At 37.4% G+C, this 15,793-nt stretch overlaps 1 protein-coding gene across 2 annotated transcripts in view; it reads left to right on the top strand.

Moving 5' to 3' along the window:
- The window catches only part of ap3b1a (adaptor related protein complex 3 subunit beta 1a), a 257,151-nt gene that overhangs the window by 209,460 nt on the left and 31,898 nt on the right, over positions 1-15,793 (top strand). For both annotated transcript variants that reach the window (XM_063049310.1, XM_063049311.1), the window contains exons 23-24: positions 4,705-4,936; positions 7,006-7,090. In XM_063049310.1, the coding sequence (XP_062905380.1) occupies positions 4,705-4,936; positions 7,006-7,090 (317 nt within the window). The remainder of the gene's footprint in view (positions 1-4,704; positions 4,937-7,005; positions 7,091-15,793) is intronic.

Here is a 15,793-nt window from a genome sequence, read left to right as displayed (position 1 = left end):
TGGTATTAATCCTGATTCTGATTCTGGTAGAGAAAGAATAATGAAAGCTCGTGGGATATCATGTGAGTTAGAGAGAAGTGTTCCATGTACTGTAGCTCCTGTCTCTGTGCTTCCAGGTGGAAGAAGCTGCAAATGTGGAAGATATTGTGAAAGGCACATTGTTCAATAATTTAGCAGTATACCTGTATTCAACAAAAGTAATGACATTGTGTGCAAAGCTGGCATTGCTTCTTTTAAGAATATTGTATTGGCGATTTAAGAATTTGCATTGTTTGAACAGAGTAAGCTAATAGTTCACAGGAAGAAAATGAAAATGGCAAACAAGAACATGGGATTATGATGCACATTTTCTCTTTCTACGCAGCTCTCAATGTAAACAGGAAGATATCCCAGTCTGTGAATTTAAATGTCCTTTTCCACAGATTGGGTTATTGAGATAGGGACTTTGTATTGTGCTCCTTGAATGATATTGAACAAAAGCTCTTTGGCTTGAATGTACAAACCAGAGGTTGGTTTGTTCTGCTTGTTAATTCTTCTAATAGTTCACCTGCTGTAATTCTTCTTTAAAAAAAAGATTAAGTATAGTTGTGGGTGAAGTGATACTTGAAGAGTGGGATGAAAATTAAAATGCGCTGGTATTCAGTGATCAGACAGTACCTGTTCTAAAGTGAAACATTTTCTATTTTGTTATATTTCTTGTTTAAATCCATTTGCATATTTAACCTGCCAACATAAGCTTATGATGCAGTAATTGTAGGCAGTCTTTCTGACCCCCGACCATATGGTCATTTGGATTGAAGAAATTCACCCTCACAAATCACTGCCCAAAAATTTGAGATACAGAATAATGTTCACTCTTACAGAATTTGTGTAAAAAAAATAAAGTAAATAAATAGACAAAAATAAGGCTTTGTGTTATGAAAAAACATGATACGGGCCCCTTTCTATGAACACAATCCCCTTCTCCCGACGAGCCCTGCAAAACGGGCTAACCTATATTATAAATATATACTAAAATTAGAAGCTAAAGTTTATAGTAATATTTGTCTTTTGAATTTATATAAAATTGTGTTTTAGCTTGTGTATAATAGTACAACTGCAGTTGCTTTAAAAGCATCTGGAAAATCTTTGGTTAATTAGTCTTGTGATTACAACTAAGGACCGTTTACTGCCTTTGGTTACCATTTGGCTTGAGGATTTAACACTGGAGTATTTTGTGTGAAGGGAAGTCCTATTTTGTTGGAGTTGTCTCGTTGGTTCTGGTTGAATTGTAAAGTGACTACATGTTTCTTACTTCATTTGAGAATGAGATAAATTTGCTTTCCGATTTATCTACCTTCCAGTAATGGCAGATAGCTCTCTGGACTCACTTTCATGGTCCTAGTATGCATCTAATAAGCTTTTCTGCTTTTAATCGCTGAAGATTAGTTCTCCACTGATCAGTGCTTCATGTTGGCTTTTTCCCTCTACTTTGGATCACTGGTAGAGTTGCTCAGCACAATATTACTTGAAGTAACGAAAGCAAGTTGTGTAGCTGTATGTTTAATTATGTAGAATAGAGATGAAAGTTTTGTGTCTTCCTCATACATGCAAAGTTGCCCACTCAAATCATACCCCTCCAAAAGCTGTTAGATTTAGCCCTCAACAATTTGCTGTTATATTTCCCTTAGTGAATTAAGTTTTCTATCCACATTTCTACATCAGGTTTATGTGAGGAATCGGTTTATGTGCATAATATTGGTAGGTAGCATGCTACTGAAATGAAAGCTGTGTCAGTCCCCTGACTGGTCCTCATTCCAAGTGCTTCATTCATTCTTGCTATCATCCTTGGCTATCTTGGAACTGGCTGCTTAAAAATTAACTTAAGCAAACCACTGGTTCAGTACTTCATGTGGAATGTATTACGTTAACAATATGACATACCATGCACAGCATCCTAAAAAAGGAATTCAAAAATAAAACTTGTCTTTGGGTGTAATTCCTGTGAAAAATGACTGGAATGGTGAACTGTTGATTATTAATGAAGCAATGGCATCACCTCATAAAACTCAGAAACTTGCAAATAGATTTTTATTTCATACAAAATAGACAAATTGTTTGAACTATTGCTTGCACTAACTATAAGTGACACTAAGTGCTTTACAAACAGAGCCACAGTAAGTTACCATTACCTAAAAGCATATGTGGAGACGTTCAGAGCCTTTAATTTTCAGAGGTGCTTAGTTGTGCATTCAGTAATATTATTTCCAGTTAACCTAATTTAGTTCATTGTGCTACCTGTTGTTTTTAAGATTTTACTTTGCTTTTAGATTATTAGAGATCTGTCTATTTATTTAAAAGATTGCTTTGAAACCTCCTCCAGTTTTTGAAGGTATAGCTTAAGAGCTTCCATAACGATAGACTTGGAAGATTCTGGGAACAGCTGTCTCATAAATTAATTATTAGTGACAAGTTTATATTGCATAAATCTAAATGAGTTGAGAGTATGGTCCATTACCAGCTAACTGCACAAGGTATTTGTCATTTTACACTCTTCAGTTATTTTTTAGTGAAGTGTTAAAAATGTAAGACTTTTCTTTCAGATGACATTGAGAGATGCTGTCTGTTTTTAAGAGAGGTAAAGGCCCATATAAATGTTTCACTAAACCTAAGTGTTACTCATTTGACAGTTATGTGCACTGTCATTCCACGGGCTATTTGCTTATCGCAATAAACAGATGAAATATGTGAATGGTCTGTGGTATCCTCTCAGTGCATTAGGCCTTCTAGATCCTGTGATGTTCCTCATTCAAAGCGTTTTCTTCAGATTTCTCTACTTTTATGCATCCTAGAACAAATATTCTAGGAATAATCATGGTGTGACCAGCAGCTGAATAAAAAAAACATTTACAAAACCTAACAGCTGGCTGATGTAGTTGTAACAATTTTAAAGATTTCAGATTACTTACTGTAAAACAACAAATCACTGTTGTTTGAAATTTCCTTAAATAAATTTGCAAATATTGATTACAATGGATCAAAAATACCCAGTTTTTACTAATTGTTCATTGTTAGGGAAACAGTACAATATTTGTTATAATCCATAAATTTTTCTGACAGAACTTTTATTAGTGAGATAATTAGGGAATATGCAGTAGATTAGAACTTGTGCAGCTCTGCTGTTGAAATACTTATTTTGCTCTTGAATTGCTTTTTAAAGGTCATTGTGCTGCTCATCAAATTGTCCAAAAAGACAAAATAAAACAAGTGTAATAATTGAACAGCTTAACTCAATTGTTTATTTCTAGGTTATATAAAATGCGTACTGAAAGCATTGACGTTTACGGCACAAAATGGAAATACTATCCAATTAGGCTTAGTCAGCTGCTTCCCTATCATTCTGTATACTTATCTCCTTCAAGTGTAAACACTGTTCTATTTTGATGGTTACCATTAAAGCTGCATCTTTATTCATGTAGACTTTCCAGATTATTATAACTTGGTGTATCTTAAAACAAATTCTACTCCTTCTGAATATTTGCAACCTTCACATGTCTTTGCCGGGTTACCTTAATTTTTATCCTTTTGCTTTGTATAATAGTAGTGCTGTCACTTTTTTCCTAAGCATCAAACATGAATGTGTTCTGTCATCTTAAATAATATTTGTGTTCAGCCTAATCCTGTCTTTTTCCATATTCCTTTTAAAATTGCATCATTTAATTTGTATTGAGTCTCATTTGTCTTAATCTGTTAATTTGCACATCTCTGCATTAAAACTTATCTGTTATGTTGTCAGTACATTTTACCATTCTGTCTGTGTCCTCTAAAATTCTGCTAATATATCTCTGTAATTATTAGCTTCATATCTAGGTTTATGTCACTTAAAGCCCCATTCCCAAGTTTATGAAATCAATCTATATCAAAAGTCCATTGATTGTAATATTAGCTTCTGATTGACTCCTAAGTGGGAAATCAACTGTTTACCACTATTCTGTGTGTTTTCTAGCTATAATATCACATGGCTTCTATTATACTAACATTAATTATATGGAACTTGAGTACATGCATTGCAAAAGTTTATCAGCGCAGTATCAGCTGCACTTCATTAAAAAATTGCAGCAGGTTGTGAATGCAGCTCAGTCCAACACAAACCAACCTCTCCCTGTTGACTCCATCTACATTTCCTGGTGCCTCAGGAAAGCAGCTAGGATCATCAAGGATCTCTCCTACCCTGGTCATTCTAGCTTCTCCCCTCTCCTATTGGGCAGAAGATACAAAAGCCTGAGAGCGTGGATCACCAAACTTGAGGACAGCTTCTATCCCACTGTCATTAGACACTTGTACAGACCTCTCGTGTTGTAAAAGAAGAATGCTTGATCTCCCAATCTTAGTCATTGTGCTTCTTGTATTTTGCATTTTGGTTTCTTTATACTACCTGTAATTATACACGGCTGGATCTATCTGGTTGGCTTGCAAAACAAAAGTTTTTCATTATATCTCAATGCATGAGACGGTAATATTCTAATTCCAAATGGAAAGGGGCTGCAAATGAAGTAAGAAAATGAACTTTCAGTACAGAATTTGACTTTTGATGATCAGCACAAAGAAGGCACCCCATATTTTTATATCTTTTAACCACTTAGAAATGTAAGTTATTTGAAAAAATGTTTTTTGTTGTATATATGTTTCCTGTTTAAGTTAATGTGTGTGTGTTTTTATGTTTAGGTTACAACTCCCGTATTTGTTCCAGCAAAATCATATGAGCTACTTCATCGAATGTCTGGAAAGGGTCTTGGCGCACAGTATCACTTTCCACGTCAACCATGTATTTACAACCCCAAAATGGTATCTGTTCATATCACATTCACCAACAGCTCTGACCAAGAAATACGGAATATCCAAATCGGGGAGCGGAAGCTTGCGTCAGGGATGAAAATGCATGATTTCCATAAAATAGGTACTGAAATACAGCATTTGTGTGATATCCTGTACAATGTTGTGTAAGGTTGCATATTTCTTGACTCATTTTGTGACACGTTTTCTAACTATAAGATAGCCAAATACAGTGGCATGCAAAAGTTTGAGCACCCCGGTCAAAATTTCTGTTACTGTGAATAGCTAAGCGAGTAAAAGATGAACTAACTGATTTTCAAATGGCATAAAGTTAAAGATGACACATTTCTTTAATATTTTAAGCAAGAAAACATTTTTATTTCCATCTTTTACAGTTTCAAAATAACAAAAAAGGAAAAGGGCCCGAAGCAAAAGTTTGGGCATCCTGCATGGTCAGTACTTAGTAACACCCCCCTTGGCAAGTATCACAGCTTGTAAACGGTTTTTGTAGCCAGCTAAGAGTCTTTCAATTCTTGTTTGGGGGATTTTTTGCCCATTCTTCCTTGCAAAAGGCTTCTAGTTCTGTGAGATTCGTGGGCTGTCTTGCATGTACTGCTCTTTTGAGGCCTATCCACAGATTCTCGATGATGTTTAGGTCGGGGGACTGTGAGGGCCATGGCAAAACCTTCAGCTTGCGCCTCTTGAGGTAGTCCATTGTGGATTTTGAGGTGTGTTTAGGATCATTATCCTGTTGTAGAAGCCATCCTCTTTTCATCTTCAGCTTTTTTACAGACGTTGTGATGTTTGCTTCCAGAATTTGCTGCTATTTAATTGAATTCAATCTTCCCTCTACCAGTAAATGTTCCCCGTGCCACTGGCTGCAACACAAGCCCAAAGCATGATCAATCGACCCCTGTGCTCAACAGTTAGAGAGGTGTTCTTTTCGTGAAATTCTGCACCCTTTTTTCTCCAAACATATCTTTTCTCATTGCGGCCCAAAAAGTTCTATTCAAAAAGTTCAAAGGAACATCTAAACAAGCCTGATGCATTTTTGAAACAAGTCTTGTGGACTGATGAAGTTAAAATAGAAGAATGGGTGAAAATCCCCTAAACAAGAATTGAAAGACTCTTAGCTGGCTACAAAAACCGTTTACAAGCTGTGATACTTGCCAAAGGGGGTGTTGCTAAGATCTGCCATGCAGGGTGCCCCAACGTTTTGCTTCGGACCCTTTTCCTTTTTTGTTATTTTGAAACTGTAAAAGATGGAAGTAAAAAAGTTTTCTTGCTTAAAATATTAAAGAAATGTGTCATCTTTAACTTTATGCCTTTTGGAAATCAGGTCATCCTTTACTCGCTTAGCTATTCACAGTAACAGAAATTTTGACCAGGGTGCCCAAACATTTGCATGTCACTGTACATTTCCAACCCTTGTTCATTACTAAAATTGAGGAATGAAGCAGTATTATATGTATGTGTGGATATTTCTATCTTACCTTTGCTAATTTTTTCCCAGTTGCCTGTGAGATTTCTCTTATTTATTTGCACTTTTCCTTTGGGATGCAGTTGAGGTCATGATAATCTTATTAATTGGAGTGGTTTAGTATCAACATTTATAAAAAACTGTATTTACTGTAATAAAGTAAATAAAAACAGATCAAAGTTGTGGAGGGGCAAATTTTTATGAAAAATCACAGATTATTTTTAAAGAAATTCAGATACATTTTCCATGAAATTGTGTTGGCTAAGGCTTTAAGTTATTGGGTCACAATACACCTAATAGTCATAAATATCCTCTGTGTATTTACATAAGTGAATAGTTGAAGGTATTTGCCTTTAGCATCCTAATCCCTCACTGTATACCTAATCCTGATGGAAATATGTTTGTAAGTCTCAATTCTGGGCAAAATGGGACTTGACTGCAGTATATCTGTTGGTTCAATAAGGTTACCATGTAAGCTAGGATGAGAAGAATGATCATTTGAACCAGTTACCACACAAGTTTGCTTGAAATGGTTGAATGTTATTAGGAAGAATGGGAATATTTAGTAGACTTCAAAAAGTTAAGTCATAGTCTTACACGTTGTCTTGGCAGCGTGGGATGATGCAGCACAGGTGAAGATCACAATGCGCCTTGTTGTAAGATAGTCTTCCATTGTCTTAGATACAAAAGTATATATTTTTTTGTTTTTGCAGACAGCCTTGAGACTGGGACATCAAAGACAGTTTCAATGGGCATTGATTTCTGCGACTCCACACAAACTGCTAACTTTCAACTATGGTAGGTTACTGAAAGCAGCAGAAATCTTTAGACTTGGGACCTGTTCCCCTTCTGTATTAGTAAATTATAATTGAAAATGCAGCTAATCAGTATGAAACTAAATCAGTGAGTATTTATTAATTGAACAAACAAATGCAAATTTCTTATAACAGTAAATGGGTTTGTTTCAAAGTTATTTATTTCTGTGTGATAATACATTTTTAATAATCACAGGCTGCAGTTGTTTGGTATTTAACGTTTTTTTAACCACAGGGCTAAGGACTGGCACTGAGTTTTTTTCCTTTTTAGAAATATTTTCAAAAAGAATTACCGTTATTTTATAAAATTCATAATGAAATTTATCATTATTTTACTAATCTAAAGTATTTTGGAAAAGAATTTTGTTCAAGTTGCCAACACTGCAAAATGTCCAGAGGTTTGCTGATTTATTTCTTCAGAGGTACAGCACGGATCAGGCTTCAGGCCCAATGAGCCAGATTGCCTAGTAACCCACCTATTTAACCCTAACCTAACCATTTACAATGATCAATTAATGTACTAAACTGTACTGTGGGAGGAAACCACAGCAACCAGAGGAAAATGGGGAGAACATGCAAACTCCTCATAGACGATGCTTGGAATTATACTCAGAACTCCGACGCTCGGAGCTGCAATCGCATCACACCAACCGATATGCTACTATGGCGCCCCATAACAGTGTCAAGAATCAAACACCAATCTTACAGATGGGGCGCTTAAAAGCAGTTTCCTGGCACTGTTGCCAGCAAACCAGGAGATTGTGCTGATTGACAAAAAGAGTAGACAAAATTTTGATGCATTGAATGAAATAAAACAGAAACATAGAGATGGGATCGGATTTTTTAAAGGTTAGACTACACTAGAGCAACACAGAAGATAAGATTTCCAGACAATAGGTTATTATTTGTCCTGGGGTAATTACTGTTGGTAGTTTTATTATTCTCAGTTCACTTTTGCATGTGCACACAGCCCCTCACCACATGCCCATTACAGGTTACTAAGAGAGGACTAGTAACCTTCCCTAACTGGAACAAGTGCCACAGTATTGTAAAGAGCCAGATGCAGCATGATTGTCCAAGAAAGGATACAAGGACATTGCTGGTAATCAGCGGTAGGTAAAGTTTAGAAACAGGGTTACCAGGCAAAAAATTAATAGGCCTTGTAGCGCTTTGAATTAATTAAGGACAGATTGCGTAGATTTGTAAAAGGTAGTTTGTTTTTAGCTGACAGAAGGTGGATGAAGAAGATGCTTGTCAGGTGAATTTTTCAAGCAGAAACTCGGCTATGTGATAGGAAATGTCTGTCTATATTTCCAAACAAGCGTTTGCTGAACTATCACATAAAAATCTTGTAAAGAAAATTGAGGCTCATGGAATAGGAGGGTTTGTGTCAACTTGGATAAAAATAAAATGCCCAAGGACAGAGAAAAGTGAATGGTGGTAACTGGCTGTTTTTCACACTGTAAAATGATGTACAGCGGTGTTCTCCATCAAGCAGTGTTGGAAGCACTGTCTGTTTTTTGATATGTATAAATGATTGCAACAGTACATAAGATGGGTTAATTCAATTCATTTATTATCATGAATGTATAAATTATACAACCTTGAAATTTGCTTAGTCACAAGTAGTCACAAAACAAGAAACCCAAAAGAACCCAATTTTTAAAAATGAATTAAGAATAAAAAGTCCTCTAATCCGAACCCCGGAGTAGGCCAAAGCCTCGCTTATCACTTCATCATATTAATGGGCACGGAGCACAGCAGCTGGGGCAGTCTTCATTGCCTCAGCACCATTGCCTTGCATCGCAGAGAATGAGCGAGAAAGGCTCTCATCTCGGATCCCGACACCCTGTCTTTTTAGTCTATCTGGGCTGGCATTTAAATTGACCCAACAACAGACAGCGAAAGACTCCTCTGCCCTGGAGAGAGAAGTGAACATCATGGAAAGCAAGTGAAATCGGCTCTTGCCTCTGAGCTGGGCTAGCATTTAAATTGTCTAAAACAGCGAATCGTACCTCGCGCTAGGACCCAACTGCAGCAAAAGGCTCTGGGCCTAGACTGCATTGCTCAGCAGCTCGCTTCAGGCCCAGATTTCATTGCCCAGCCTGAAGCCACTCTCAGGCTCTTCAAATCAGCTCGATGCCCAAAGCAATCCAACCTCACACCCAGGCCAGTAGAACAAGCACCGAATCTTCTCTACCCAGGCACCGACTTCTCCCTTTAGACAGGTTAATACTGTGGACAGAGAAGTGTTAGATGATATATTTTAGAAAAAGAAATGGATGGGCTGCAAAAAACATGCAAGGAAAGAAATTCATAAGGGTTCATGTGAAAAGATCTTTGAAGCTGGCAGATCATATTGAGAGAGCAGTTAGCAAAGCATTTAGGATTTAGGCTTCATAAATAGAGAGATTGGGTATAGAAGTATCAGGTGATAATGGAAAGGTCATACTAGAGCACTTCCTATTCATTTCCATTCAGTGCCCTTCATGAAGTTCTGAAGGGCTTGAAAAATCTCACAAGGCGTGAATGGAACTACGTTACCCTCGATCCCAAGGAAGAAAAGGTTTAAGTTTCAGTGGAAACTTCCTTGTATATTGTGGAATTAATTTAAATATTAAAATCAACCAGTGTTTTTTTTTCCCTGCACTGAAGCTTACATATTTGTTTAGAAAATTCTGGCAGGCAAAATTACTTAAATATAATTATCTCTACAGTGGTAGTAAATAAAAACATTATCAAGCTTGTTTTAATGAAAATCATAAGACAGTTTGGCCTGTCCTTATGCTTTTGGGAGCAAGAAGCTGATATAAAACCAAAATATTGTAACTGCTGGAGATCAGAGACAAAAACTTAAAAGTTGTTCCATTTATCATTCCAAGAAGATGCTTACATTTATATTACACCTTTTGGAATTTCAGAACACCCGAGTGCAACTTGTAGCCAGTAAAATACTTTTGAGATGTGGTCTCTTTGGCAGTGTTCAAGAAGCAGTCAGTATGCGTAGTGCAAGATTCCATAAGTACTATTCATCAGATTATGAATATAACTGGAAAATCCAATGTAGTAATGTTGCTCGACTTGATTATTGGCCGGGCCACAGGCACAGTTGCACTGGTTTTCCTTGAGAGCATACACTGAGATCCTTTGCATTGACCTGAGAGCATTTGGGAGCTTGTCTTCATCTGAGAGAAGTCACTTGTGACGATGCAGCACCTCATTAGTACAGGGAGATCTTGTTATTCTCCAACAGTGCATTCCAGAAAGGTGCATGAATAGTGTAAATACATATAACTGTGATTTATTTCCCTTAAGAATTAGTGAAATGACATGAGATACATTCTGCCTATGTGATAATTATCAGGATTTCCAAGCCAGAAGAAATAGTGCAATAAGAGTTGGTTAGGTTCTGTGCCATCATACATGTGTAATAACATTTGATTTTCAACATAATTTTACTTAAATGGAAGGGAACTCAGCTGGTTTGCAGGAAATGTGTACAGGAGATGGTATTAATGGAAAAGGAGTGGAGTGGCAGTGCAGGTAAAGGGCCATCCATTGTCATTTCAACATCCAACAGTCTGATGACATTGTCCTTTCTGTGCAACAGGTTTTATTGGTTTTCAGAATGCCCAGTCTGTTACTCCATTTTCATTACTGTCTTCATTTAGAGGTCTGAGGGTCCTTGTTCTTCTGTGAATGATTCTGACTTGACAGTTTTTACTCATTTAAAGGAAACATCCAGCACCGACTGCTTTCTTTCTTGCAGCTTGGTATCATAAATCTCTCCATAGTATGACAAGCCTTACTGATTGGCAGAGCTATTTACTAGATGATCACAACACCTAATAATGCTCGTAGCCTCATCAATACACCTGAAAACCCTTTGTGGATGCTTTGTTTCATCTTCAGCAGCAGGTTGTTATGATAGTTCTCACTGAATACTTTGTGAAGCCCTGCCAGGCAGGTTCTTGTTAGTGAGAGGTTCTGCATTGGACTGGGGACACTGTACAGCATCGTCATCTTCAATCTCCTCAAATTCCACCTGTCATACCAGAATCACTGATTCTTTCTGAATGATTCTTGGTTTGAGTACACTGCTATGAGGAACACCATGTTCTACATGTTGTTTGTAAAGCTTCCTCCTATGCAGCACCTGTGAAGTTAACAGCATCCATCTTGTGAAATTTCTTCCAGAACTCTTTCCTTTACCTGAATGAGAGTCAGAAAGTCTTTTAGACTTTAAACAAGATATAATGCACGTGTCCATCGGCTTACTGCATAATTGGTGTTACTTGCAGCGGCAGGAACACAGTTTTGATATTTGCACGAGGGGCCTCATAGTTTGGTATATCCAAAATAAGACTCCTTATGGCCCAGTTGGGTTTTGTATATTTTCACCTTGCACACAATGTAGTCCATAAAGTCCAGTGCAGCTGAAGCTCTGTTATCTACAGCCAATGGTGCAATTTCCTGGTGACAGGTGGTTTTACTTAATTCTTCATTGCCCATGCCTCATAATGGTACAGGAGCAGAGTTTCAGCTAAATGTTGCTTTTACATTGCCACCCAATAAAAGAGTTAAGTGGTCTTTCAATGCCTCAAATCCAAAACCACTTTTATTTATTTCATTTATTAAGAGACATAGCATGGAAAAGGCTCTTCCAGCCTAACAAGCTGCATCGGCCAGCAAATCACCAATTTAACCCTAGCCTAATCACATGACAATTTTTAAAATGACTGATTAACCTGTTAACTGGTACATCTTTGGAATGTGGCAAGAGACTTACAGGAAGGACGTACAAACTTCTGCCAGAATTGAACTCCAAACTTTGACGCCCCGCACTGTAATAGTGCACACTAACCGCCATGCTACCCTGATGCCTTTTTTTCTCATTTGCAAAGGTATATGTTCTTGAAATGCATCTCATTTGCACTACAGACCCAATTCACCTGCATTAAAAACTTGGAGAGCGTCATAACCATTGTTCTTGAAGATCTGCTTGAAGTGAACAAGGATGCCTCAACTTTCCTTATGGTTGATGCTCCTGGAACATATAAAAATTTGGAGAACTGAATGGAGTGCTGAACCTGACAGACTCTAAGTGATTCTCATTTTGGACATGGTCTTTATAGAATTTCCAATATTGCACTTGAAAAATGTATAAAACAGTATTTAAATAGCGTAAGCAATGGATCAGAACTGTATTCACACTCTATTGACTGTGTGACAGAACAAGGGAAATATGCAACACCATCAATCTAAATAGCAGGAGTCTAATTCTTAGTTTTAGTGTTTTTAGCATATTTATAGTGGATTAAACCCATGAATCAGCCAATCCAGAGTTGAGCATCAATTTTTAATAATCAGAAATTGGTGACGTAATGGGAACCAGAGCTGGATATGAATTAAAGTAGACTTAAACCTTAATCATTTCTGCAGAAGTATTTTCATAGAATCTTACAGTTTGAATCTATCTTGGATCTGCCTATTTGTCCCCTGGCCCATGGCTCATAATTTCTGGTCTTATTTTCTCATGATCATTAATTCACGAATTAATAAACAGAAAAAATGGTAATCACTTGACATCCATTAAACGGAAAGAATTCTTAATTTCATTTGTAATTTGAACTTGCTTATAGGAATCTTAAATCTGTTTCCAATTCTCAGGTTTACTACATTTTTATTAGTAGCAGTAGCCTGGAGTCTTATTCAGTCAGTTCCAAGATTCAATAATTTTAGTGCCTTATTATGTTATGTTTCATTTATTGGCCATTTGGAGCCACTTCTTAGATACATGTAGAGCACTTAGTAAATGCTTAGTCAATAAAGTAATTCCTCAGTTTATGAATCTATGTTTAAGAATTTGTTTTATACTGTCACTGAGTCTTTTGGGTATGTTTCTTCAATTTTTGCAGCTTTTTTTTTTACTATAATAAATCGTACAGCACTTCAAGTGAGAGGAAAATACCATACTGAAATGCCACAATGCATTTTGTTCAATCATTTCAATTTACAAAATTTGCTTATCAAAACATTTTCCCATGATAAATATCCTTTTCATAAATCACAGACTGCGTCTAATTAACCATTGGTCCACATTTACTTTTGATGGAGAGTTGCAATATCACAGGCAAGTTTTCATTCAGTCAGCCAAATGGCTCAAATCTTGCGTATGCTTTCACTGGGCATTACTGTCTAAATATTTAAAGCAGCACAAATAAAAACTGGGATTTGATGGGGAAAAATTGAGTCAAATGGTATGCTTATATAGGATGAGATTTCAAATTGGAGTTTCTTTGTTGGAAGGATACCACTTTGGGGATGTGGACGAGACCAGATATGAATAAAAGAATACATTGTACTTCTGGTGCAGTAATAAAAATCATTGCACTGCAGTTTGAAAATTATAGCTATCAAATAAAATCAAGTGTTCATCTCATTTAGTGGGAGTGCAATAACACTGCTGCATGCTTCAGAGAACTAATTAGAACAAATATTTTGTAGTATATACACTAACCCATCAAGCGATAAATTTACTCTGCATTATGAGGCATGCATACATTTTTCAACTTCTGTAACAACCCTGTTTTGATTAGCCATGTTAACAGCTTGAACTCCCAAATTTTGAATGTTAGGCAAAATTGTGTTTCAGTTCTCTCATATTGTGGATATTAATTTTGCAATTGCTCAAACTGTGCCTGTTGAAATTCTGATCCTTTAATCTTAAATTAATACAATCAGCAACATATTATCAACAATATATTCTACTGGCAGTGACACAAACATTTTAAAATTTACTATTTCTTTGAGACATTGGCATCTGATTTGTTCTGCACAAATTTTGTAAACTTGCATCCAGCAAAGATGCGCATTATGTTCTTAAGTGTTATAGCACAGGTTTGTGTGTGTGTGTCTCTGACAAGTATGGATAATGATATTCAGAATGAGTAAACATTTAAGTTTCTGAAGTGTTGCTTAGTAATTGTTTATTCCTTATTCGTCACATAAATTCCAAATCAAGGATGGAGTGTACTAATCTTTAGTTGGGCTTGAATGCTGTCACCTCTTACAAAGTGAAATCAAGCAACATAGGTGACAATAGGGCTTCAATGCATTCTCTGCTTGCTTTAACTGGTAGAACATGGAAGAACCAACATGAACTCTCACAGCCCGCGCCCCCCCAAGTTGACCCTGTGATTTCAGTCTCTGTGGCTGACCCACGGAAAGCATCCGGCCCAGATGGAGTATCTGGCCAAGTACTAAAGACCTGTGCTGATCAGCTGGCTGGAGTGTTCACAGATCTTTAGCCACTTGTTCAGCACTCTGAGGTATCTACCTGCTTCAAGCAGGCTTCAATGATACCGGTGCCTAAGAAGAACATGGTGACCTGCCTCAATGACTGTGGTCCAGTAGCACTCACATCCACAGTGATGAAGTGTTTTGAGAGGTTGGTGATGAAACAAGTCAACTCCTGCCTGGCAACTGACTTGGATCTGCTCCATTTTGCCTACTGGCACAACAAATCCACAGCAGGTGCCATTTTATTGGCTCTTAACTCAGCCCTGGAATACGTGGACAGCAAAAATGCTTACATCGGGATGCGCTTTATCAACGACATCTCAGCATTCAATACTATCATCCCCTCAAAACCAATCAATAAGTTTCAAGACCTTGGCCTTGATACCTCCTTGTGCAATTGGATCCTCTGTTTCCTCACTTGCAGACCCCAGTTAGTTCAGATTGGCAATGACATTTCTTTCACGATCTCCATCAGCACAGGTGCACCACAAAGCTATATGTTTAGGCCCCTGCTCAACTCGCTTTATACTTATGACTGTGTGGCTAAGCATAGCTCCAGTGCCATATTTAAGTTTGCTGTCAACGCCACTGTTGTTGGCCAAGTGAAAAGTGGTAACGCATCAGCATATAGGAGGGAGAATGAAAATCTGGCTGAGTGGTGTGATGGCAAAAACCTGTCACTCAATGTCAGCAAGACCAAGGAGCTGATTATTGACTTCAGGGGGAGGAAACCAGAGGTCGATGATCCATTCATTATCGGCGGACCAAAGGTAGAGAAGGTCAGCAACTTTAAATTCCTCAGTGTTATCATTTCAGAGGATCTGTCCTGGGCCTGGCATGTAAGTGCAATCATGAAGAAAGCATGGCAGCGCATCTCCTTCCTTAGAAGTTTGCAACGATTCAGCATGACATCTAAAACGTTGACAAATTTCTATAGATGTGTAGTAGAGAGTATGTTGACTGGCTGTACTACACTCTGGTGTAGAAACACAATGCCCTTGAATGGAAAGTCCCACAAAAAGTAGTGGGATCACAGGTAAAGCCCTCCCCTCTATTGAGCCATCTACACGGAGCGTTGACACAGTAAAGCACCATCCATTATCAGTGGACCCCATCACCCAGGACATGCTCTGTTCTCATTACTGCCATCAGGGAGAAGGTATAAATGCCTCAGGACTAACACCACCAGATTCAGGAACAGTTATTACCCCTCAACCATCAGGCCCTTGAACCAGAGAGGATAACTTCACTCAACTTCACTTGCTCCATCACTGAACTGTTCCCACAACCAATGGACTTACTTTCAAGGTTTCTTCATTTTGTGTTCTTGATATTTATTGTTTATTTATTTATTATTATTTCTTTTTTTCCTATATTTGCACAG

Source organism: Mobula hypostoma, chromosome 5 (genome assembly GCF_963921235.1).
Source record: "Mobula hypostoma chromosome 5, sMobHyp1.1, whole genome shotgun sequence".
NCBI lineage: Eukaryota > Metazoa > Chordata > Chondrichthyes > Myliobatiformes > Myliobatidae > Mobula > Mobula hypostoma.
Note: the sequence above shows the minus strand (reverse complement) of the source record. Positions and strands in the feature narration are given on the sequence as shown.